Source organism: Herpailurus yagouaroundi, unplaced genomic scaffold (genome assembly GCF_014898765.1).
Source record: "Herpailurus yagouaroundi ecotype Mexico unplaced genomic scaffold, PumYag 250, whole genome shotgun sequence".
NCBI classification, from domain to species: domain Eukaryota; kingdom Metazoa; phylum Chordata; class Mammalia; order Carnivora; family Felidae; genus Herpailurus; species Herpailurus yagouaroundi.
Window position 1 is genome coordinate 2,069,678 of NW_024412467.1, and position 23,157 is coordinate 2,092,834.

Genomic DNA, 23,157 nt, shown 5'->3' on the forward strand with positions numbered 1-23,157 from the left:
GGTCTGGCACCTGTTAGCTCCCCATGTGTGCATGCTCACACACACACGCACAGACACACATGCAGTCTGGTGTTCATACAGACCCTTCCTAGACCTTCATCGCCTGCTTAAATTATGCCCCCATTCCTCTGAACCCTAAAACAAGGAACCCCCTTGAAGCGGGTGTCCACACTTGCTGTCTGCCCCTCCCCTTCCCACTGTGGTGGAGCTGCGGCCCCACCACAGCATGGACACGGCTCCTATCTAGGTCACCAGCCCCTTCCATGTTGCTCAATTCACTGGTCACTCCGTTGTCACGGTACCCAAAGCCAGTGGCATAGAGCCCAGTGGCACGGTCTTTTCCCTCCTATCTGGGGAGCAGCGGTTTCTGCATTCTTTCCTATGTGCTACCTTACAGCTCTGTGGGTCACAGGGGCAGTACACGTCTCGGCGGCTAACACTATAGTGTCAGCAGAGCTGTGTCCCTTTCTGGAAGCTCTGGGGAATCCGTGTCCTTGCCTTTTCTAGCTTCTAGAGGCCCTCTTTGCCTGTCGTCAGAGCCTTGCATCTCTGTGGCTTATTTCTATAGTCACATCTCCCTCTGACTCTTCTGTCTCCTGCTTACAGGTTTTAGGATCCTTGGGATATATTGGGCACACCCAGATAATTCAGGATATTCTCCCTAGTTTAGGGTCAGCTGATTAGCAACCTTAATCTTGTTGGCAACTTTAATTCCCTTTTGCCATAGAAAACCTCATTTACCCATCGTTCCTGGGCATTAGAATGTGGGCATGTTTGGAGGCCATAGTGCTGTCCTGGTCCGGGTTGTCAGCTCCCACCTAGAACCCTTAGTTCTACAACCTTCCAAGTCTCGTTTGCTGTACTATCCCTTAAGGAGGAGGAGGAGGAGGAGGAGTCAGAAGAGGCTTCCAAGGGGGCCTCTGAGGAAACCACCCAGAAAGGGGGCATTTTGAAGAAATACTGGAGGACCCAAGAACATCTGCCAAGAAAACCGAGAAATCAAACATAGAAGAAAGTACCACATCAAACAAACAAACAAATAAGAAATAAAATTCTGTTGCTTAAGAGGGGATAGCATGCATTGAAATCGTTAAAGAGCCTATTCCTGAACCCAGACACCCGTCACCACTATAAAATGTCTTCAAGGCTTAAACAAAAACAAAAAACGAAACACTCTCCTGATTTTTATTCCGACCACGCTAACTACTTCTCTCAGGCTCCTCTGCTGACTCGTCCCCGGCCAGACTTTTGAATGTTGGAGCACCCTGGGACTGGCCCTACAGCTCCCTGCCTATAAGCTTCCCCTAAGGGATCCCATCTAATCCCGTGACTCTAGATGCCGTCTTTACTCGGATGAGTCCAAAATCGTTCCCTCCAGATCTGAGCTCCTCCCTGAGCTGGCCACCTGCCCACCCGTATTTCCACACGGACTTGAGGTCGGGATCCCAAGCCAGCGCAGCCAGGACAGAACTCTCCACGCCCGCCTCCCGCACAGCCTTCCCCATCTCCATAAATACCCGCCCAGTTGAACAAAGCCCGGAAGTCGCTCTTGACTTTCCTGTTTCCGTAAACTCCCACATCCAGACCGTTAATCGGTTGCTTCTATGCCAGAGCATCTCAGAACCTCTGTATACCGCGTCCCTCTGAGCGCAAGTCCGAGCCCTCTGCCCTGTGGGCGGCCGCTCTGCTTCCTTGCTTGCCTTCTGCCGTCTGTCCATTCTGCTTACAGCACCCGGCCTGATGTCGTGAATATCCAGGTCGATTCACTTCGCTCCCCTGCTCAAAACTCTCTAGACAGCTTCCTCTGACACTTAAGAATGTGAACACCTTTGACCCAGCGATTTCACACCCAAGGCTGTATCCTCAGATACACTGATGTGTAATGTGTATCTTAATCACTGATGTGTTGAAAGCTATGGCTGTAAGAATGTTCATTTACAGTACTTACAAAAAAAAATTGGAAACAACTTAAACGTTAGCAACAATTCTAGTATATCTAAGAGTGATACGAGTGAAAAAACGGAAAGAATAGTACTGATTGTAAAGCAAAATAGGGGTGCGTGCGTGGCTCAGTCAATTGAGTGTCTGATTCAGTTTCAGCTCAGGTCGTGATCCCAGGGATCACGTGGGATCGAGCCCTGCGTCAGGGTCGACGCTGAGCGTGGAGCTTGCTTGGGATTCTGTCTCTGTCTCTCTCTCTCTCTCAATTACAAAAAAAATTTAATTTTTTGAAATTAAAATTCTTTCAAATTTTTTGAAATTAAATTTTTTTTAATTTTTTAAAATAAAAAGATTTAATTTTTTAAAATTAAAAAATTTTTAAATATTTTTTTATAAAGCTGAGTAAAGGTCATCAACATTACATATAGTAGGACCCAATTATGAAAAAGGACCATGTACCTAAGCGCGTGCCGGCAGTATGGGTGGGGGCTGACTTACCACTGGTTACCTGTGGAGGGAGCTGAGCTGGGGGGCTTCCCACACGTGCCTCCAGACTGGGGGCTTTGAGTATGCTACCTCTATATCCTTTTTAGGCTCAGATTACTGTGACCCTAGCAGATAACATAGAATATCGGGGCCACTCTTGCTCATGTGTCTTAACGAGACCAACTCCAAATCACTTTTGAAAGAGTCTGACCTATATGGCCAGGTTCCCCCACGAGCAGAGGGGTCACTGACTAGGGTACGTACTTCTTTCCATTCACCGCCAACCGGACAGGATGTTGTTCTGGGCAGAGTTGCTGATTGCTTTGACTGGAAATGTTTCCTCCCGTGCCCCTCGAAGGGACGTCTGCACCCCTAACTTCTTTTGCCAGTAAACTCCCCACTCCTGTGTTGACCTGGCCCAGGAGGCCTGCAGATCGCTGTTATCAGGAACTGGTTACAAGTGCTGTACAAATACTGTGAGGTTAATTTGGCAGAAAACTGATAAACAAAAGTTTGCGCCTGATAAAGTGTTTGCCTAAGTGAAAAAGCAGTAGACCGTTGCCCCTCGTGAGTCCGTAACCACTAATCTAGAGCTGCTTAGGGTCTTATTCCAAACCTCTAACTCTTTTGGACGAGACCTGAGGAGAGACAGGATAGCAAGATGGTTAAGGGTGGAGGCAGTGGGGCCTGACAGCCTGGGTTCAGATCCTGACGCGCAAACACACAGTTAAGTGACTTTGGGCGTATTTTCCATCTCCTTGTGCTTTAGTTCCCTCAAATGGAGATGATATCAGTGGTAGCTGCTTTCCCGGGTTGTTGTCAGGATTTTCAGGGTGAACATCTGTTAGATTCCCTCGGTACACGGGGCCTAATGATTTATCTGTACACGTAGATCTGGGGTAATCTGCACATGTCCGCAGCCGGGGACCGCAGGAGCAGGGAGGCGGGATTTCCCAGCAGCGGGAAGTTGGGTCCACTGGAAAACAGAACGATGATCTGGGAACTAACATGAGGGCTGATGTCCGCTGCCCGGCGGCTGGCAGGGTAGTGGAGGACTGGAGGCGGCGAGCCCCAGGAGGGCTTCTTTCGGAGCCCATATGCAATCTGCCTTTGTGCAAGGGGCAGAGAGACCCTTACTGCACTTGCTTTGGGATCATAGTTAAGAGTTGTAGACTTTTAGTTTCTTCTGTTTCTCTTGGGGGGGGGGGGAACATTCTGAAGGAGAATCCTTCAGAGTGGGTATCGATGCAGTTTTCTGAGAGACTCTCATAATACTGTGGTATTTTCTACCTGATATTTGCTAATACGTTTTGTTTGTCCAGTGCTGAGCTCTCGTTTTAACTCTTCATTCCTTGAAGGTACAATAATTATCACGATAATCCTGTTATTCATAAGATGTCTTCTCTGTGCCAGGCATAATGCTAGACACATTGGGACCTATGATCTCATTTAATCCCCACAACTGTATGATGGGTGTATCGCATTTGTATTGTACAGATCAGGAAGGAAGCCCACCATGCTGACAGTAAGCAGCAGAGTCAGGATTCCACCATTCTCTTTATTTCATGACACCATCTTCCAGCAATCACATAACCTGGAAATAATAATAAGATGTACCTTTATTATACCACGCACATTTTCATGAACATAGTATAATCATAATGGTGCTCTCAGGCATCCTTTGTGCATTCCTGATTTTATTAAGAAAGCCAGTTGTCTTTCACTATTAAATAAATTGATTATTATTAAGATATTAATAGTCTTTCATTAAATTCTTAAGCAGTATTTTAAAGGTATGAAAATAATAGAGTGGACACCCATGTGCCCAACATCCAGCATAAGACCCAGAACATTACCAACAGAAGACCTGTATATACCTTTCCTTGGTCATATCACATGTACCCCCATCCCCCAGAGGCAATCACTCCTCTGAATTTGGGGTTTCAGCATAGCTGATTTTTTTATGTTTATTTATTTATTTGGACAGAGATAAAGAGTGTGGAAGCAGGGGAGGGGCAGAGAGAGAGGGAAAGAGAGAATCCCAAGCAGGTTCCATGCTGTCAGTGCAGAGACCGATGTGGAGCTTGATCCCACAAGATCCCATGGTCCCGTGAGATCATAACCCGAGCCATAATCATAAGTCAGATGCTTAACTGACTGAGCCACCCAGGCACCCCTCAATGTAGCCATTTTTAATTATTGTATTAGTTAGACTCACAAAAGGAAAACCAGTGCCATCCCCAAATTAGGATAATTTGATGAGAGTGTATTCACAAAGGACTTTCTTTGTAAGTTGTGGATGTGGGAGAAACACAGAGAAAGTGGAGTAACCTAGCATTGATAGCAACCAAGTTGTCCATCTTTAGGCCCAAAGGGATGAGGAAGGGAGCAGTTTCCAGAATCTGGAAGAGGAGAGAGTCATAAAGGATTGGCTTGCAAGAGAGGAGCAGCGACCTCTGTCAATGCCCAGACCTATGTCTGTGGCCACTCATAATTGCAAAGGGGGCATGGGCAATCATGATTTTTAGATAGGCATAGCATCACTCCTCAGGAAAATGAGGATGCTAATAGGAAGAAGGAGGGAACAGATTTTGTGCAGACCACCAACAATGTCTGCAACAAAATCACCTTACTGGGAAGGAGCCAGAGGAATAAAAACCCCAACCTCCCTGAGTCCTGTCACTGTCTCATCCTGGGGCTTTGCAGTGGCCAAACTCATCTGGAAGGGGAGACTCTGGGAGCCCTTCCATGTGATCCAAATAAGTGGGCCTCCTGACGTGGAGAGCAGGTGGATGAGGGAGAAGAAAGGTAGAGAAGAGGAGTCTGTAAGGATGAACGGAAGCCGTCTGGTGCATTCATGTTTCTGGTTTCTAAAGTGCTCTTTTAAAAATGAAGAAGCGGGGCGCCTGGGTGGCGCAGTCGGTTGGGCGTCCGACTTCAGCCAGGTCACGATCTCACGCTCCGGGAGTTCGAGCCCCGCGTCGGGCTCTGGGCTGATGGCTCAGAGCCTGGAGCCTGTTTCCGATTCTGTGTCTCCCTCTCTCTCTGCCCCTCCCCCGTTCATGCTCTGTCTCTCTCTGTCCCAAAAATAAATAAACGTTGAGAAAAAAAATTTAAAAAAAAAAAAAAAAAGAAGAAGCAGCACAGGTGCCTGGGTGGCTCAGTCGGTTGAGGGTCTGACTCTTAAGGTTGGCCCAGGTCATGATCTCACAGTTGTGAGTTCAAGCCCCGCACTGGGCTCCGCACTGATGGTGCAGAGCCTGCTTGGGATTCTCTATCTCCGTCTCCCTCTGCCCCCCACCCCACTCGTTCTCTCTCCCTCTCTCCCTTAAAATAAAAATGAAGAAATAGTAAATTTTATCTTTGGCTTATCTTGAGATAATTCTATATTTAAGGTTCCCAATTTGAGGTGCCACGTCTGGGCAGGAGCAGTGTCTAGGTTGAGAGAAAGTTGGGTAGCCTCAAGAGAGTCTTGGGAGACATGCAGTTAAGACCATTAACTAAACAGTTTACTCAACAGGTATTTAAGGAATGCCTGTCGTGAGTCAGGCATTGTTCCTGGCACGCTACTGATATCGCAGAGAACAAACTCCAGCTCTCGTGGAGTCAATAATCTTGTAGGGGAGGCAGGCCAGAAGCAAACAAGATAAGAGTATGTGCAGTGACGCTAAGGGGTAGGAAGAAAAATAATGAGGGGTAGGGGGTTGGAGAGTGCTCTTTGAGATAGAGTGGTCAGAAAGGCTTCTCTGATAAGGTGACGCGTGAGCCCCAACAAAGCCAGGTGTGGGTAGTGCTGATGCTGGGAGAGCCTTCCAGGGAGACCATCTAGACAAGACATTAGTCTGTCAGGGGCAGGGAGGGAGACTATCAGTACCTGGCCGTGAGGATAAAGCTAGGGACATGAGTGAGAAAAACAGACTTTGGGGAGGTAGTTCTTTAGGTTTCCAACTTCCTCTTTATTATGGTCACTCGGGATGACCTTGAAAATTGAAGTTTGACAGCGTGTCTAAGTCTTTGTTCACACCCCTGAGGAAAATCCTAAAATGCATCCTTTTTCATTTTATGGGTAATTTTTGCCTCAGTATTTTCCATAAGCAGTTGTCTGAAAGTGAGTGTAATTAATATTCGTTTGGAAGGTGTGGAAAAGATTTCTTTTTTCTATATACTTTGAAGAAAGTGGGGAAAATGCTTGACTTTGAGGAGAGAGCAGTGTCACCATTTCCAAAGGGACCGCATTGGTCTGGGACCTCATTTGCTTTCATTTAGCAATTAATAGACTTGCTACCATTTGTTGGGATGCCTCCGTCCTTGGAGGCAGCTAGGGTTGACAAGGAAAACACTGAAGAATGGAGTAGTCAAGTGAACTTGCTCGAGGTCACCCAGCTATGAAGCTAACAAGTGGGGAGAGTGAGGGTTCCAACCAAACGAGGCCATCTGTCTTCGGAGACCGTGCCCGTCAGCAGTTTGCCACTGGCCTCCGAGACCACGGTGAGGGCCCTCAGATACAGTCCTCCCTTCCTCCAGTGGATTCTCCCCATGTGTCTCACAGTGTGGCCTTTCTAAAATTGAGTTCTGATTTTAATACTCCCTTGCCATAGCGGTTAGGTATTGCTTTCAGCTGTTGGAACAGAAAACCCAAGTCAGAGTGGCCTGGTCACACTGGGGGTTGTTTTTCTTATTCTGCAAGAAGCTGGAAAGCAGACAGTCCTGGGTATCATGGCCGTTTCAGAAGTTTATCAAGGAGCCAAGTTCCTTCTGTCTTCCTACTCTGCCATCCTTAGGATCTGGCTCTTTCTCTCAGCATCCCAAGATGGCTCCTGTTCCCTCAGGGGAAGCAACCAGTTTCCGAACAAGAGAAGGGAAAGACGAAGGGCAACTAGTGTGCTTCCTTTGACTTTGTCCCTCTCTGTCAGGAAAATCAAAGTGTTTCCGGAAGCCCACTTGGGGACTTCTACTCACATCGCCCTGGCCAGAGCTATAGACACCGTATGTAGCACTATGTCGATGGCCACTCATAATTGCAAGGGGCCCTGGGAAATCATGATCTTCAGATGGGCATATCAACACTCCTTAAAAAAAAAAAATTAGGATGCTAACAGTAAGAAAGAAGGGTGTAGGTCACCGGTAGGGTGTGCCACAATGGCTTAAAAGTTGTCATTGACCTCTCATTGCTGCCACATAATAAAATCCAAATTCCTCCTTAGCATGCTGTCTAGGGTCCTCTGTGATGTACCCTGGCCTTCCTGTCCATCCTGCCTGCCTCAGACACTGTGTTCCTGGGGCATAAACCACCAGTCCCTTTGTGAATATCGAGCTCACCCCTCCTCCACGCCTTTGTGTGTGCTGTTCAGTCACCCCTTTTCCTTCACATAATCCGATTTCTTTTGTCTACACCAAGTACCCAATCTTTCAAGTCTAGCTGGAGCACGATTTCCTATTAGAAATCTGCTTTGAGTCTTAACAACCAGATTAGGTCCTCCCTCTTGCACATTCCCATGGCACCTTGAACTCATCTGTATCATTCATTCATTTAATTGTAATGAAGTTGTTTGTGTGCATCTCTGTGACTCAGCTGAGGTCCCATGAGTCCCTTAAGTGCAATATGAACGAGGCAATGAATTGGCGTTGTCTGTCTCCAGCCCTTGTCTGGGCAGATATTGTTTGACACAAATGACTGTTGTGTCTTGTTTTGATTTCCCTTTGATTTTTGGTACTCTGTGTACCCGGGCCACGCATTTCTATTTGAGCGATTGTTTTGTACATTCGTGTTTGTTGTGAATATGTGTCTCTTCCCTTTGGGTTCCAGTTGTTGAAATGGATGAAGAAAATGGACTTTTACTTCTAGAACTGAATCCTCCCAATCCCTGGGATTCAGAACCCAGATCTCCTGAACATTTGGCTTTTGGAGAAGTGCAGGTAAGGGAACATTAAAATTGTTATGTTCTTAAGAACAAAAATAAAACTAAGATGTCCATTTATGTGTGTGTGTGTATTATATATATATATATATATATATATATACACATATGTATGTATATGTATACACATATATATAATAAAACTAAAATACATAAATATGTATATATATATATATATATTTACATCCTATATTACCTCAAATATTCTGAGGGAGCTATTTAGGACATGAAATAAAGTTCTTCTGAACTCTTGAGCAAATGTTTTTAGGAACCTCCACAACTTGATAGGAATCGCAAGGAAATATATTCAGAAAAAAACCCAACAAAACAACAACAAAAATCCATGAGCAAACGAAGTTCCAAAGGAGAGTCATGCCAAACTATTGGAGAAAGTTCGGAAGTTACCTCCGACGCCAGATTGCTGTCGGATAAGATGGCCAGCTGCATATTTCTGTATTTTTCCCTTTTACGAACCTTCCTGTGTACTCTCCTAGCTTTAAAAGAGAGTTTCCTCCAGAGGAAAGAAACACTTTGACAGTTTGGGAGAGGTAATCAAAAATTTGTTTTTCTGGAATATTTGGGAAGCGTGTACTTATTTGAGGGAAAGGGAAACCTGTCAAGAAGTAGGCCCAGTAAAATGGAATGTGATCACCTGCCTCCCCTCCCGCTCCGCGCTGGCTTTCTACACCTTCTCTCTGCTTCTGGGCGTACTTCCTGTTTGCCGCGGATGTGCCGGACCGTGGGGAAGGACTGAGGAATTGAGCTGGAATCCTCCAGTCAATGCCTGTCTCTCTGTCATTGTTCATAGCTATTCTCAGAAGACCTCGACATCTTGAGTGTGGTAGCAGGTGGTTTGAAAGAGGAGTTCTTGCAAGCCACGTGGCACGCCACCCACCCACCCTCACCGGAATCATTCATTCCTGTACCTCTCCACAGCCAGTCTGGCATGTTAATCCCCAAGTGTCTGTCGCGTCAGCTCTAACTGCCTTTCCTCGTAAATTGTGCCCTGAAGGACTCGGCACAGAGGGCAGTCTGCGGCGCTGATTATAAGTGAGCATTTAGGAGCTAATTGAAATAGAGCAAAACTAGGTAGGTCGGTTGCTTTGCCACCTGAAACCAACCGGGCGAGTTTCTGTCCTGACGAAGCAGCGACCAGTCACTGCGAGCTGTATTCCATCTGAAGTCTCGTGCTGGGTCCCCCTTGGGTCCTCTGTCCTGATCACGCTCAGGACAGGGTTCTCCGGCCAAGGGGTGTCGGCCAAGCGGCACAGACCTTTCGGCTCCCTGTTGCTGGCCGGGAAGGATCCCGTCACCTGAATCTCCCTGTCTTCCAACAGATCACGTACCTCACCCACGCCTGCATGGACCTCAAGCTGGGAGACAAGAGGATGGTGTTTGACCCCTGGTTAACGGGTCCTGCGTTCGCCCGAGGCTGGTGGCTGCTGCACGAGCCTCCGTCTGATTGGCTGGAGAGGCTGTGCCAGGCAGACCTGATTTACATCAGTCACATGCACTCAGACCACCTGAGGTAATGAAGGGAGCGAGTGCGGCGGGAAAGGGCTAGCGCGGTTTCAGGGGCTTTTGCAATTTTGGAGGTAGGTGCAGCTGGGATGAGAAAAAGCGGACTCAGGTCAGCTGAATGCCGACATCGGCGTGGCCCGATTTCAGCAGCGCGTGCACGCTTCATACTGCCCCGGGTGAGGAAGGCGCCGTGGTGGGGAGGGGAGGGGGGCGCTGATAACCCTCTCTGCTTCTCACTTCCCCTCTCGGGCCACTTGGTAGAAGTCTGCATCGAAGGATCACCAAAGCTGACTTCCTTTTCCAGTTCAACATTTATAGCAGGAGTCGGCACACATTTTCTGTACGGGCCAGAGTGTCGATGGTTTCGGCTGTACGAGCCGTGTGGTCACGGTCGCATCTGCTCACCTCTGTGGCTGTGGCTGTGGTTCCAATGAAATCCTATTCATAGACAAGGACATGCGAATATCATACAGTTTTCATGTGTCACAAGGCATCATTGTCCTTTGGATGAGCCCTTCGGCTATTTTCAAAAGGTCAAAACCATTCTTAGCTTGCGGGAACAGGTTGCTGCGGTTGGCCACCTCCTGATTTGTAGCGCCCCGATAACCCCGAGCCCCCGGCTTTTTGCCCCGGAGTCAACCCGATCCAACACTTCATTGAAACCAGACCAGCATCACACTGATAATGGGAACCGAAACTCCCCTCCCCCAGGAAATCAAAAAGGAAGAGAATTGTCGCTTATAAAGCCACACACATTTGCAAATGAACTATTTAGGAAAGAGGGAAGGCCATGGTTCCAATCTCTTGGTTAATTACAGGGTCGTTTTTGTTCTTCCTTGTTTTGAAGTTTGTATCACTGCTGCTGGGTCGCCCATCTAAACACGCAGCAGTGCCCACAATGTTATAAAATGAAGCAACTTCAGCCTTTTTTCTCCTGCGAACCTCCATGACAAAGTTCACGTGCAGGACATGCTTTGGTAGAAACGTCCATGGTTAGGGACGATATGTTGTTTGCTGGTTGACTGGCCCCTGGATTTTCTACTCCAAGACATGAATATGCGCTCAGTTATTTATTTATTTTTTCAGGAAACGCTTTATAAATGTAATTAACTGGCTGAATAACAAGTTACCTGCCGGTCACTTACGAACTGATGACAACCCAGTATGCGGGTGCGGTGATGAAAAATCTCCGTGTCCACTGCACGGCGCCTTTGTCCCACACCATGTGCGGAAGCTGCGGCCGCACACCTCCGAGCTTCTGAGAGCCCTGGGTTCATGCACCGTGTAACTGCCGTGCTGCATGCGAGTTCTTTTGTGTAGCCTCTACAAAAAGAGCAGGGTTACCTACATGAGGTGATGGCTGCACAGTGCCCGTTCCAAGGCGCACTTGGCTTTCCTAAAACCTGGTTGGTGGTTTATTCAGGGGAGCACACGGAATTTGAGGGAAGGGGAGAAGTTTTCATGTCATTTCGTCCAGCTGTGCCCCAACCACAGTCCTAAAAAGCAATTTAGTTTTCATTTCAGGGGCTTGTGTAGGTGAACTTGTCAGGCGTTATGACACCAGTTCTCAACTAGAGTGTCACAGCACGCATGGCCATGAGGTCTACTGCAGGCAGGTTATCACCGAAGAGTTACTGAAGCTCGTCGGGGTCACTCCACGGAGGCTGGTTCCTTGATAACCCCTTCCATTTTGACTCTCGCCTAGTCAACTCATAATTTTTTTTAATGTTTATTTATTTCTGAGACAGAGAGAGACAGAGCATGAGCGGGGGAGGGGCAGAGAGCATGGGAGACACAGAATCCGAAGCAGGCTCCAGGCTCCGAGCCCTCAGCACAGAGTCCAATGCGGGGCTCGAACTCAAAAACCGTGAGATCGTGACCTGAGCTGAAGTCGGTCGCTCAATCGACTGAGCCACCCAGGCGCCCCTCGCCTAGTCAACTCATAAACATGGGGGCCGTTTTCTCCCATTTTTTGTCTCACCTTTACTTGCTGAATAAAGTCTCCTGATATCTATCAATGTAGTGTCATTAGGAATATGGCACTAGGTCAGATATCTGTGGGTTTTTTGTACACTCTCCAGTTATGTTTTCCAGGGTAAATTGTAGGTGAGGAAGCCACTTCCAGATTAAAGAAACAATGACTTACTTTGTCTGTACATACCGTTCCGTAAATATAATCTTTACTTGAGCTAAAAACAAAAACAAGGGGGAAAGGCCAGTGCACTTTAGAGAGTAGTCTTTAGTCAAAGAAATGTGATTTCATTGTGTAAAGGGAGGGAGTATTGTAATAGATCATATTATTAACGGATGCCACTAAGAATTGTGAACAATCAAAAAAAAATCAGAAAACAATAAAACATCCATTTTAGACTAATTTGTCCTAACCCCCAAAGTCCTTTAAACTAGAAGATTTGGGTGCTGAACCCAAAGATTGAAGGCACAAAGAATCTTTCACTTTTCAAATCCTTTGTTTTTAAGGAAGAACATTTTCTGATTTCCCCCACCCCCAGATTCTGCTTTTTTGACTATCTTTTAACACAGTGCTGGAACTTAAATATTAGTACAGTTATGCAGATTTTGCTTCTGATTTTCCTGTGATTAAATAACCTATTTCCCCTGACATTGTACTCTGTACAAGGGTAATTTAAAAAAAAATTTTTTTTTTGTATTTGTTTTTGAGAGAGAGAGCACAGGTTGGAGAGGGGCAGAGAGAGAAGGAGACACAGAATCCGAAGCAGGCTCCAGGCTCCAAGCTGTCAGCATGGAGCCCAACACAGGACTCGAACTCAGGAACTGTGAGATCATGACCTGAGCCAAAGTCGGACGCTTAACCGACTGAGCCGCCCAGGCGCCCCTGTACAAGGGTGATTCTTAAACCAGACTGTACATTCATTAGAGTCTCGGATTGCCTTCCATTAGAGGAAGAGCTAGGCCTAGAATCTGAAAATGTGAATTTGAATACCAGTTTGCTGTTTCTTAGTTGAATATGTCTGGATATGTTTCCTCGCTTATAAAAGCAAACGAAAAATTCAGAGGGTTTTTGGTAAGCATTAAACTACCATGTGAAAGTGCCTGACACCATGTTTGACATGTAGATACCTTGCCGCTTGTCTGTTTATTATTCATGTTTCTGCCACACCCCACAGCGTACATAATTTTTTTAATATAACGATTGCTCAGTAAATGAAACTTGACTTAATCTATGTAGGTGTTCGAGAGCTACTCGGACGGTTCAAGGTGAACTGAGTCGGGATTATCACCAATGTTGAATGTCGTTTTCCTCTACTCTAAATTTGACTCTCTTGTCCAACTGGAAACGGACGCCCTGTGGGGACAAAGAACTTATTCTATATACTGAGGTGTGGCTAACAACCTTTGAAGGTTGAAAAACTGCCCCAGGGTCTCCTTGTCTTGGGGACCAGGCCTTTCTCTTCCTGGGAGCTGCCACGTGGGGAATGAGAACAAAAAAGAAACTCACAGAGGTCTTCCCCTACCAGCAACCTCTTCAGCATGACTTTTTCCACCTTCTACCTTCAGTTAGAACTACCCACAGCATTCATGTAGCAGATAGAATTTGCCCACCTGGTTGATATACGTGCCACGGGGTATGGTCTGTTCTGACAAGGAAAAAGGAATCTTGTAGGAAATGCCCCTCACCTTTATACTCAGCTTTGAGGGAAAAAAGCCCTTCTTTTGGACTCTGATGAGAGTCTGTGTTTTCAGTTTCTTTTCTTTAAGTTTTTTTTCCATGTGTATTTATTTTTGAGAGACAGAGACAGAGCATGAGCAGGGGAAGGGCAGAGAGCAAGGAAGACACAGAATCGGAAGCAGGCTCCAGGCTCTGAGGTGTCAGCACAGAGCCTGACGTGAGGCTCGAACTCACGAACCGTGAGATCATGACCTGAGCTGAAGTCAGGAGCTTAACTGACCGAGCCACCCAGGCACCCCTCAATTTCTTCTTGATCAACATGTTGGTTTAAGGAGCAAACTGTCTCTCGTACTAGGTGATCTTGTCACCTTCCAACCTTTCCATCCTTCTGATCCTAGTTACCCCACACTGAAGGAGCTGGCTGCGAGAAGACCGGATATTCCCATTTATGTTGGAAACACGGAAAGACCTGTATTTTGGAATCTGAATCAGAGCGGTGTCCAGTTGACCAATATCATTATAGTGCCATTCGGAATATGGCAGCAGGTCAGATATCTGCGGTTTTTCCTATACTTCCCGGTTATGCTTTCTGGGTTGAATTTTAGGTGAGGAGGTCACTTGAAGATTAAAGAAACAATAGCCGATTTTTGTCTGTGCGTAGCGTTCTGTAAATACCGCCTTTATTTGAGCTAAGACATTTTTTCCCCCATTTACCAATGGTGTAACTCCATAGTGCAGGATAATAATCTCGTTTCGGATGAAGGAGGTTTCTTTCCAGAGGAGGTGACAGCTTTCTCGAATACTGAATTAGAAGCCCAACTGGCATACACAGTTGTTGCTTTTATTGTTAAATTCCAGGTAGACAAAAATCTTCGATTCATGATCTTGATGGATGGCGTTCATCCTGAGATGGACACTTGCATTATCGTGGAGTATAAAGGTACTTTCTTGCCCTCATCAATAACGAAAGAGAAAAATGCTCCTGGAAGGAAGAGTGATAACCGTCTTCTACTATCTTAATTTCCCATGGAATAAACTGTATTCTGTCCTTGCCTTAGAACAGTGTGCTATCACTCAGATAATCTTTCCAAAGAACGTATTACCAGTAATGTTGTCTATGTAGTGAGAGGTGCAAAGCTTTTTCAGAAGGCAACAGATATTCTGTATATCGCATATAGTAATTTCTTCAAACTGCCTTTATTGAATGTCTTACATTTTGAGATTTTAATTCCGGTGCAGTTAACATACAGTGTTATATTAGCTTCAGGCGCAGAATTTAGTGATTCAACACTTCCATACATCACCCTATACTCAACACAGGTGCGCTCCTTAATTCCCATCACCCATTTCACCCATCCTCCCACCCATCTCCCCTCTGGTAACCAGGTTTGTTCTCTATAGTTAAGAGTCTGTTTCTTGGTTTCTCTCTCACTCTCTCTCTTTCTCTCTCTCTCTCTTTTCCTTTGCTCATTTGTTCTGTTTCTTAAATTCCACATATGAGTTAAGTCATATGGTATTTGTCTTTCTCTGATTGACTTATTTTGCCTAGCATTATACTCGCTAGCTCCATCCATCATTGCAAATGGCAAGATTTCATTCTTTTTTTATGGCTGAATAATATTCCACTGTATGTTACACATTCATGTGTCGATGGACATTTGGGCTGCTTCCATAGTTTGGCTATTGTAGATAATGCTGCAGTAAACATAGGGGTGCATGTATCCCTTTGAATTAGTGTTTTTTTTCTATTTTGGGGGTACATACCCAGTAGTGCTGTTACTGGATAATAAAGTAATTCTATTTTTAGCTTTTTAAGGAGCCCTTGTACTGTTTTTCACAATGGCTACACTAGTTTGCGTTCCCACCAACAGCACAGGAGGGTTCCCCTTTCTCCAAATCCTCGCCAACACTTATGGTTTCGTGTGTGTGTGTGTGTGTGTGTGTGTGTGTGTGTGTGTGTGTTTAAGTTTATTCATTTATATAAACTTACATGTTATAAGTTTATAATCTCTACACTTGGCATGGGGCTCGAACTCATAACACCAAGATCATGAGCCACATGCTTCTCCAACTGAGCCAGCCAGGCACCCCTCTTGTGTTTTTTATGTTAGCCATTCTGATAAATGTCTTATTATCTGTTGAAATATTATCATGTAATCTAATCATGTACTTCTGCCTTTCATGTGGGAAGATGGCTTTACTGCCCTAACAATCATTGAATGGAATTTGTGGAAGGTTGAGATTTCTGTTGATCCCATCACACTTCCTCTGCATTCTTTGGGCTCAACATCTAGAGATAATTGACTGAGGAAGTAATCTGTCTGTGATCCTGGAGTGAAATCAAGCTAATTGTCCTCATGGGACATCCAGAACCCACCAAACAAAATCAAATAGGATGAATTTATTCGCTTGAAACTTAAAAACAAAAAAGCTATTGAAGATTTTAGGTTTTCAAATCTTCCTCACCTTTTTCCTTGGATAGAAGTAATTCTTCTCTGATCAAATGAGTCACATTAAACAGACATACATGGGAGACTTCGTTGGCTTGGGAATTCAAACTGTATGATGTTCAAGATTTTACCCTGAAAACCCATCCCACTTTATTTTTCCACAGGTCATAAGATACTTAATACAGTGGACTGCACCAGACCCAATGGGGGAAGGTTGCCTGAGAAGGTTGCTCTAATGATGAGTGATTTTGCTGGAGGAGCATCAGGCTTTCCAATGACTTTCAGTGGTGGAAAATTTACCGGTAATATTTTATATCAGAGCGATGCCAAAGAGCGGCATGGTGCTTTGTTAAATGCTGTGAGAATAAACACAAAGATAATTAAGATATGGTTAAACTCCCCACAAGAAGTTTACAGTCTTACTGGGAAACCAGACTTGCAAAGCACAGACAGGCAAACTAACGTTTCCAGCTCAAAATATGATGATGGAGCATGAAAGAAACATTAAGGCTATTAGGGTACATCTGAGGAATAGTCAAGAAAAAAATCATTTGGATCATTTTGATTCATGGTGTAGACCATAGAGCAGAGCAGGAAAGGTCCAACATTGGTAATCCAGACTTCAATGTTCTTGGAAGGTAGTTCAGAGCAGAGTGTGTGCCACTTGACGTAGGCGTGTCCCCTAGGCCCCACGGAATGCTCATACACGGGAGGAGTGCCGTCACTACAGGTGACATTGCGGGGGTTAGGGAGTAGGGGCCATGGGGAGATGTCGGTTAAAGGTCCACCCTTCCAGTTATAAGAGGAGTGAATTCTGAGGATGTAGCGTGCGGTGTGGTGATGATCATTAACAGTGTCGTTTTATACCCTGAAGAGTTGCTGGGAGAAAAGGTCCCAAAGGTTTTCACCGAACACACAAAATGGTAATTATGTGAGGTGATGGAGGTGTTAACTAACCTCCTTGTGATCATCATTTTGCAATACAGACACGTATCAGATCCTCACGTTGCATACCTTAAACTTCTACAATGTTATATGTCAACTCTGTCTCAAACCTAGGGGGAGAAAAGCGTAGGGTCCAAGGCAAGGCCTCTTCTGCTCTGAGTCTAGGGGTGGTACTGGGTTGGGATGGGAGAAAGTGTGTAAGTGGTATCCTCAATGCTGACACTGTAAGTGTGCAATATATGTCTACTTAGTAAATTAACGTTTGGTACATGATCTCTAGCAATGCGGCAGAAATATTACTTGCAGTCTGAAGAAAGCTTCTGTTCGGTTCCTTCCTTTCTTCCATAGGTCTGTATTCATTGCCCACCAGGGTGCAAAACCGCGTGAGAGAGGAAGGTGCCCGTCTTAGGGAGTTAACTGGGGAGGCAAAATATGCCCATTAAAGGTTAGCTAGAATGATCCCATTCCCGTGTGAACATGTGTATGTGTATGTGAACGAATACATGCACCCATTTCTAAAAAGGTCTGGAGTATACGAGTGCTGGTACGCCTGGGTTATGGGTAACTCATTTCTCTGTGTCCTTATCTGTGTTTATCAAATTCAGTAGTGATAACAATAGGAACAACTCCCTGATGCGGTGCCCTGCATGCTCTGGCCCTGCCTGATTCCCCTGCTTCCTTTCCTGCCTGTCTCCCGTTGCTTGCTATAGATCAGTCCACACCGACCTATCATTCATTCCCCAGTCGCAATACACCAAGTGCGTTCCTGCCCTGGGCCTTTGTATTTGCCCTTTCGACCCCCTGGAGTTCTTTTGCCCCTGATCACGTGGTCAGCGCCTTCTGTGTCTGTGTCTGGGTTTTATGACTCCAATGTCACCTTCGCCAAGGGCTCTGTCTGACAATGCCCCTCTACCCCAGCCACTCTGCCCCTTGTCCTGGTTTACTTTCTTCCTAGCTCATCGCCCTTTGAAATGACCTTATTTATGTCCTTGTTCATTATTTGCTTCTCTCACTAGAATAAATACTCCATGAGAGCAGGGGCCTGCTTTATCTTTTCACCACTGGACTCTCAGCACCTAGAACTGTCTGGCACGCAGTAGGTTCTCATTAAAAAAATTGGATGGGTGAGTGAGCGAGTGAACAGAGAAAACAACCTGTGGGGTAGGGGTGACGACCCACTCACAGAAGAGGGAATAGACTTAATGCACCTGGGGGAGCTGTGTTTTCATCCTCAGTCTTAACTGACTCCAGCATTCATGCTGTCAACCGCTGTGCACCTGCCGGAGTATGAGGGACACACGTTGCTTTTATAATCTACCAAAATGATAAAGTCATGTCCATGTTAGAAAAGGGTTAACACATACAGGAATTACAGCACCCTTAGAATGTGCATGCACACAAAGGACAGCCATGCATGCTGCCCTTTGTCTTCAGCTAGGGTCCCAGTGAGTTGCCATAGACAAGGAGAGAGTTCAGTGTCTTTGGCTGGTTTGGCAACATTTTCCTAGTAATAAGTTGAAATTTTCAAAGTAAAGCGTTTGGGGGCAGAGAGCACTTTTCACTCATGACACAGAGCTTTGTTCTGTTCCGTGTTAGGCTATCAATTTTATCTCCAGAAAGAGTTCTGCTTTACCAGAACTTCCGTTTTTCTGTGATTTCTGAACTGGGGAGATTCTAACCCAAGCCCTGTCATTGCAGAGGAATGGAAAGCCCAATTCATTAAAGCAGAGAGGAAGAAGCTCTTGAACTACAAGGCCCGGCTGGTGAAGGACCTACAACCCCGAATTTATTGCCCCTTTGCTGGGTATTTTGTGGAATCTCACCCATCAGACAAGTATGGCTGGACGTTTGGTACCACCTTTTTATGCCTAAGTTAATGTATGCTGGATGAGTTGTTTAGCTGGGAATCAACAGGGAATGGGAATGAGTGAGTAGGAGCAGTCTAGAACTTGCTTCATAGGCTGCCTGAGAACACAGAGCATGAATAAAAGCCGTGCTCGGCAGCTAGAATCCATTCAGAGAGATTGTCTCTGAAAAGATCCTGGAAAGGGTGAAGGCAACGGCTGTGGGCTGAGTACATGCCAGGAACTAACCTAGGACTTTTAGCCACGCCATTCGAATCCATCTTCCCAGGGATGCTGTGGGGTCGGTACTATTACACCATTTTTGTGATAGGGAATCCAACTCAGAGAGGCATGGGACTTGCACAGCCGGGCTGTTGGAAACGCTGGAGTTGAGAAGTGAACTATGGCGCGCCTGGTGCCAAAGCTCTCTTCTCTTCACCACGCGGCGGCCCAGAGTAGAGAATCGTGTCCCCGTCACATTGAAGCTCCCTTCTCATTTTGGGGTATGCGAAATGGTTGGCGACTATAACTCTTGGTCTGGTTTTTCAACTGTGTTTTCGGAGGTCGGTGGAGTTTCTTTGAGAATGTTATTTAAATGTTGGGTCTTCAGTTTAACGGTGCAAGAATGATAGTCATTCGTGTCAGTACTGGGTCTTGCGCAAAATTCACTTGTTATAGTCACTTTGATACCAGGTCATCTTTGAAAGAGTCAGCAGCTGACTTTTAATAAACTTTCTCTCAAATAGGAATATCTATCCCAGGGGGCTTTCAGATTTAAGGAACATTGTTTTTCGTGCATCTTAACCGCTGTCTTTAGATCGGATTGTCCTTCCTGGGAACTTGACTACTACCAGATGCCTGAGCTGGAGAAATGCTTTTTCTTTTCTCTCAAAACATAGACCCTTTGATAAGAAGGAAACGTCCCAAATTTCCTATGAATTCCTAAAAGTTCAACTAAACATTTGCGAGATCATTAATGTCCTTTGAGACATCGATTGGAGCTGCTAGGGCTGAGTTGTCCAATATAGTAACTACCCGCCACACGTGGCTATGAGCACTTTTAAAGAGGCCTTGGTGCAGTTGAGGATTACAGAAGTTGGCGTCGATGGATCGATTGGGTTTGAATTATTTTTTCTATGCACCGATACGGTGTTGTAATGTGTTTTGTTGAATATGTTACGTAGAGAGCTCGTTTCACAGCGATACTTGTGTTCATTGTACTTGGAAATTCGATTGAACTAGTTACTATGTTACAATATATTTAACGTATTTTTCTAGCTTAAGGAAAAGATCTTAAGGAAAATAGGGACACGTTTGAACACGATTCAAGCCTCACGTTGAGTGTGAAGCCTACTTAAAAAAAAAAAAAGTGCAAATTTTTCCTGAAACAAAAAGAATGCTTGCCAAACGTTCAGGAATCATAGACAGAATCTGTCATCGTGACTAACATTTCTCTGATATTATACTGCATATGAACAAGCTACATTTAAAGCTCCAGGGAGAGGAAACATGTATTTGTGACTTAGTCATACAGGTTGAATGTTATATTGAAATTGAATCTTTTTCTAATACAATTCAATAATGATTTTACACATTTTCTAACATGAATCAATATGCAGAAGACGTTATTTGTAATTGGCAGGAGTATATAAACTGCAAAAATTACAAACCAAATTTGAACAATGCTTCGTTACTGTTTATAATTTGCCACTGCTTTTCAATTTATGCATTACCCTCTTTGAATTCAGTGTCAATACTAATGAGTTTACCCAAGAGTTACTGAATTTACTAAACTTGGGCAATAAACTTGGGTAGTTTGAAAACAAATCCATTTTGCTTCAAAGTCAAATCAGTTCTTCCCAAGAAAGATGAAGCAGTTTTATCAACGTACATGTGAGTATGACATGAAAAAATATTTTTGGTGCATGATTCACTTACTGAAAAACTTTTAAGCATGTTTGGAATAGCTTGAACAAGAGAATCTACTCTTTCAACCGTAAGTATTATGAAATTTAAATGTTGATACAGTTTCTTGATGAAACGTTAGTGTTTGAATTGAGATGTACTCTGATCAAGATGTGTCCCATTGAGAAGAACTGTAATTACTGTGGCTAGAGAAATACTGTTTATTTTTCTAGTCCTCAATTGTGTTTTCTATAAGGAAGGTCCATGTACTTGAAATGTTACTGTGCCTCCCCACTCAGCAGCTATATCAGTTACGTTTTTAAACTTAAAAAGAAACCCAGATGTACTTTTTTCCCTAAGAACTTCTTACTTTGAAGGAGCATAGCCCTTATAAGAAATCTTTTGGAATCGCTGGATAAGCCTCGATATAAATTCAAAGAATGTGTTCGTGTATAAACATACACACCTTTTAAAAATGCGTATGTCAAAAGCAATCTTATCACAAGAAACAGCGCCAAAGTAGGAATGAAATTTAGGAGCCTTTGGTAACACAGGAGACATGCCCATCTATTAGCCCTATTGATGCATGTTTAATCTGACCGACAGAGGATAGACATGAGTTGAATTAACGGAGGTAGACAGCAAATGAAGGACTTAGGGAACCAGGGAAGGGTTGTCGATGTCGAGTGAAACTTACACAGAACCAAGGGAATGAGCATCTCCAATACTGCTGGCAGTTGATGGCCCTCAGAAACTCCCCTCAGGTTTTCCCTAAATTCTTTAGTTTTCTAAAGAAAATAGAGTGATCAGTAGATAACTCTGTCTCACACTCAATCTTGGTATAGAGCTACATGGCCAGCAGTTAATGTAACCAAAACAAACTTCCCAGTACCTACTATGGTGGACATAGCACAAAGATTTCACTTAAATGGCGCTAAGATTCAATGTAGTTAAGAACCGGGATAGCCATCAGAACACACACCAGTTAATGCTGGATCAGGTCCTGAAGGCTCCGCTCCCACAAGCTTTAATCTTCTAACTGATGGAACTGAGAGAGAGAGAGAGCCAGGAGGTCTCAGGGTAGCAAAGGAGACACTCAGGAACTCAGAGAAGCAGCTTTTAACCAGCTGACACAGAACTACTTCAACAGTTTCACAACCGCTGTGCCTACCAGCTAAAGGTTATCTGTTCCTTAAGGTAATGGAGAAAGGGGTGGGGAAGAGAACCCGCTGTCATCCACAGCTGTCACGCCACATGGAAATACCTGAGGACTGAGAGACTGGACTGTGGTAATGCTTGCCATGTTGTCACATAACTCACTGTCTTGGACAATGGTGGACATAGGTTCAAAGACACAAAGAGAAAGCATTTCTAAGTCCAAGAGAGTCTGTTGAAGAAGATTAAAACGGGTTATTCTACTGCTTACATATTCTTAGTTACGGTCACTCAGGTAAACAGTATCACCTCAGTGGCAATATTTGCCACATGACACCGTGGAAAGTTGTGAAAGCCAGGCCAGCGATGAAGTATTGTAGAAGCTCCAGTTAAAAAAGAAGGAGAACAGAGCATTTCCTTATTTGGCTTAAATAAACACGTTTCATGTCAAAGCTTGTGGCCTGAATGCAGATAAATGACATCCTTTGAGCTGATCTTGTAGTCTAAGGTGTGACCACAGAAGAGGAACCAGACAAGGTAATGGACATTTTAAGTGTCTTAATCTTTAAGCTAAATTTGAGAAGGAAAGGCTTTTCCTGACGGCACCCACAAAGGCATCCCTACCTGAGAAGTTAAGAATGGAGTTGCCCTCCAGACTTAGGTTGGATCGGAAGAGGAAGGAGATGGTCTGTACCTGTGGAAAAACAGAAATTCAGGCAGAGAAAAATAATGCTTTAAACATAGAGGAACATTCAAGTAACTGTGGGTTCCTAATCATAAACCACAGAAACCAGCAGGTAGTAGAAAAGCATTTTTAAGGTGCTTAAAGAAAAGAACTGTCAACCCAGACTATATCCAGTGAAAATACCCTTCAGAAATGAAGGTAAAATAAAGACATTTTCAGATGATCCAAAATGAAGACAATTCATTACCAGCAGACCTACTTTAAAAGAAATGCTAAAGAGGGGCACCTGGGTGGCTCAGTCGGTTGAGCATCTGACTTTGGCTCGAGTCATGATCTCCAAGTTCCTGGGTTTGAGCCCCACATGGGGCTCTGTGCTGACAGCTCAGAGCCTGGAGCCTGCTTCAGATTCTGTGTCTCCCACTCTGTCTGTCCCTTTCCTGCTCACACTATCTCTCTCTCTCTCTATGAAAAAATGAATAAACATGAAAAGAAAATGCTACAGAAAGTTCTTTAGAGGAAAGGAAGATGGTACTAAAGAGAAACTTGGAATTTCAAGAATGAGAGAGAGAGCTACAGAAATGGTAATAACTGTCTGCTCATTAAGACATTTTTTCCTAAGTTCTTTAAAAAAAATGTTAACCAGTTGAAAGCAACAATT

At 44.6% G+C, this 23,157-nt stretch overlaps 1 protein-coding gene across 6 annotated transcripts in view; it reads left to right on the plus strand.

The window, feature by feature from the left end:
• Nucleotides 1–23,157, plus strand: part of LOC121020562 (cytidine monophosphate-N-acetylneuraminic acid hydroxylase) — a 127,118-nt gene that overhangs the window by 74,518 nt on the left and 29,443 nt on the right. For all 6 annotated transcript variants that reach the window (XR_005786191.1, XM_040460641.1, XM_040460640.1 and 3 more), the window contains 6 exons: nucleotides 8,234–8,343; nucleotides 9,683–9,873; nucleotides 13,914–14,061; nucleotides 14,374–14,455; nucleotides 16,130–16,267; nucleotides 18,609–18,744. Coding sequence is in view for 5 of the 6 variants with exons in the window: in XM_040460641.1 (XP_040316575.1) it covers nucleotides 8,234–8,343; nucleotides 9,683–9,873; nucleotides 13,914–14,061; nucleotides 14,374–14,455; nucleotides 16,130–16,267; nucleotides 18,609–18,744 (805 nt within the window). In the remaining variant the exon portion in view is untranslated. The remainder of the gene's footprint in view (nucleotides 1–8,233; nucleotides 8,344–9,682; nucleotides 9,874–13,913; nucleotides 14,062–14,373; nucleotides 14,456–16,129; nucleotides 16,268–18,608; nucleotides 18,745–23,157) is intronic.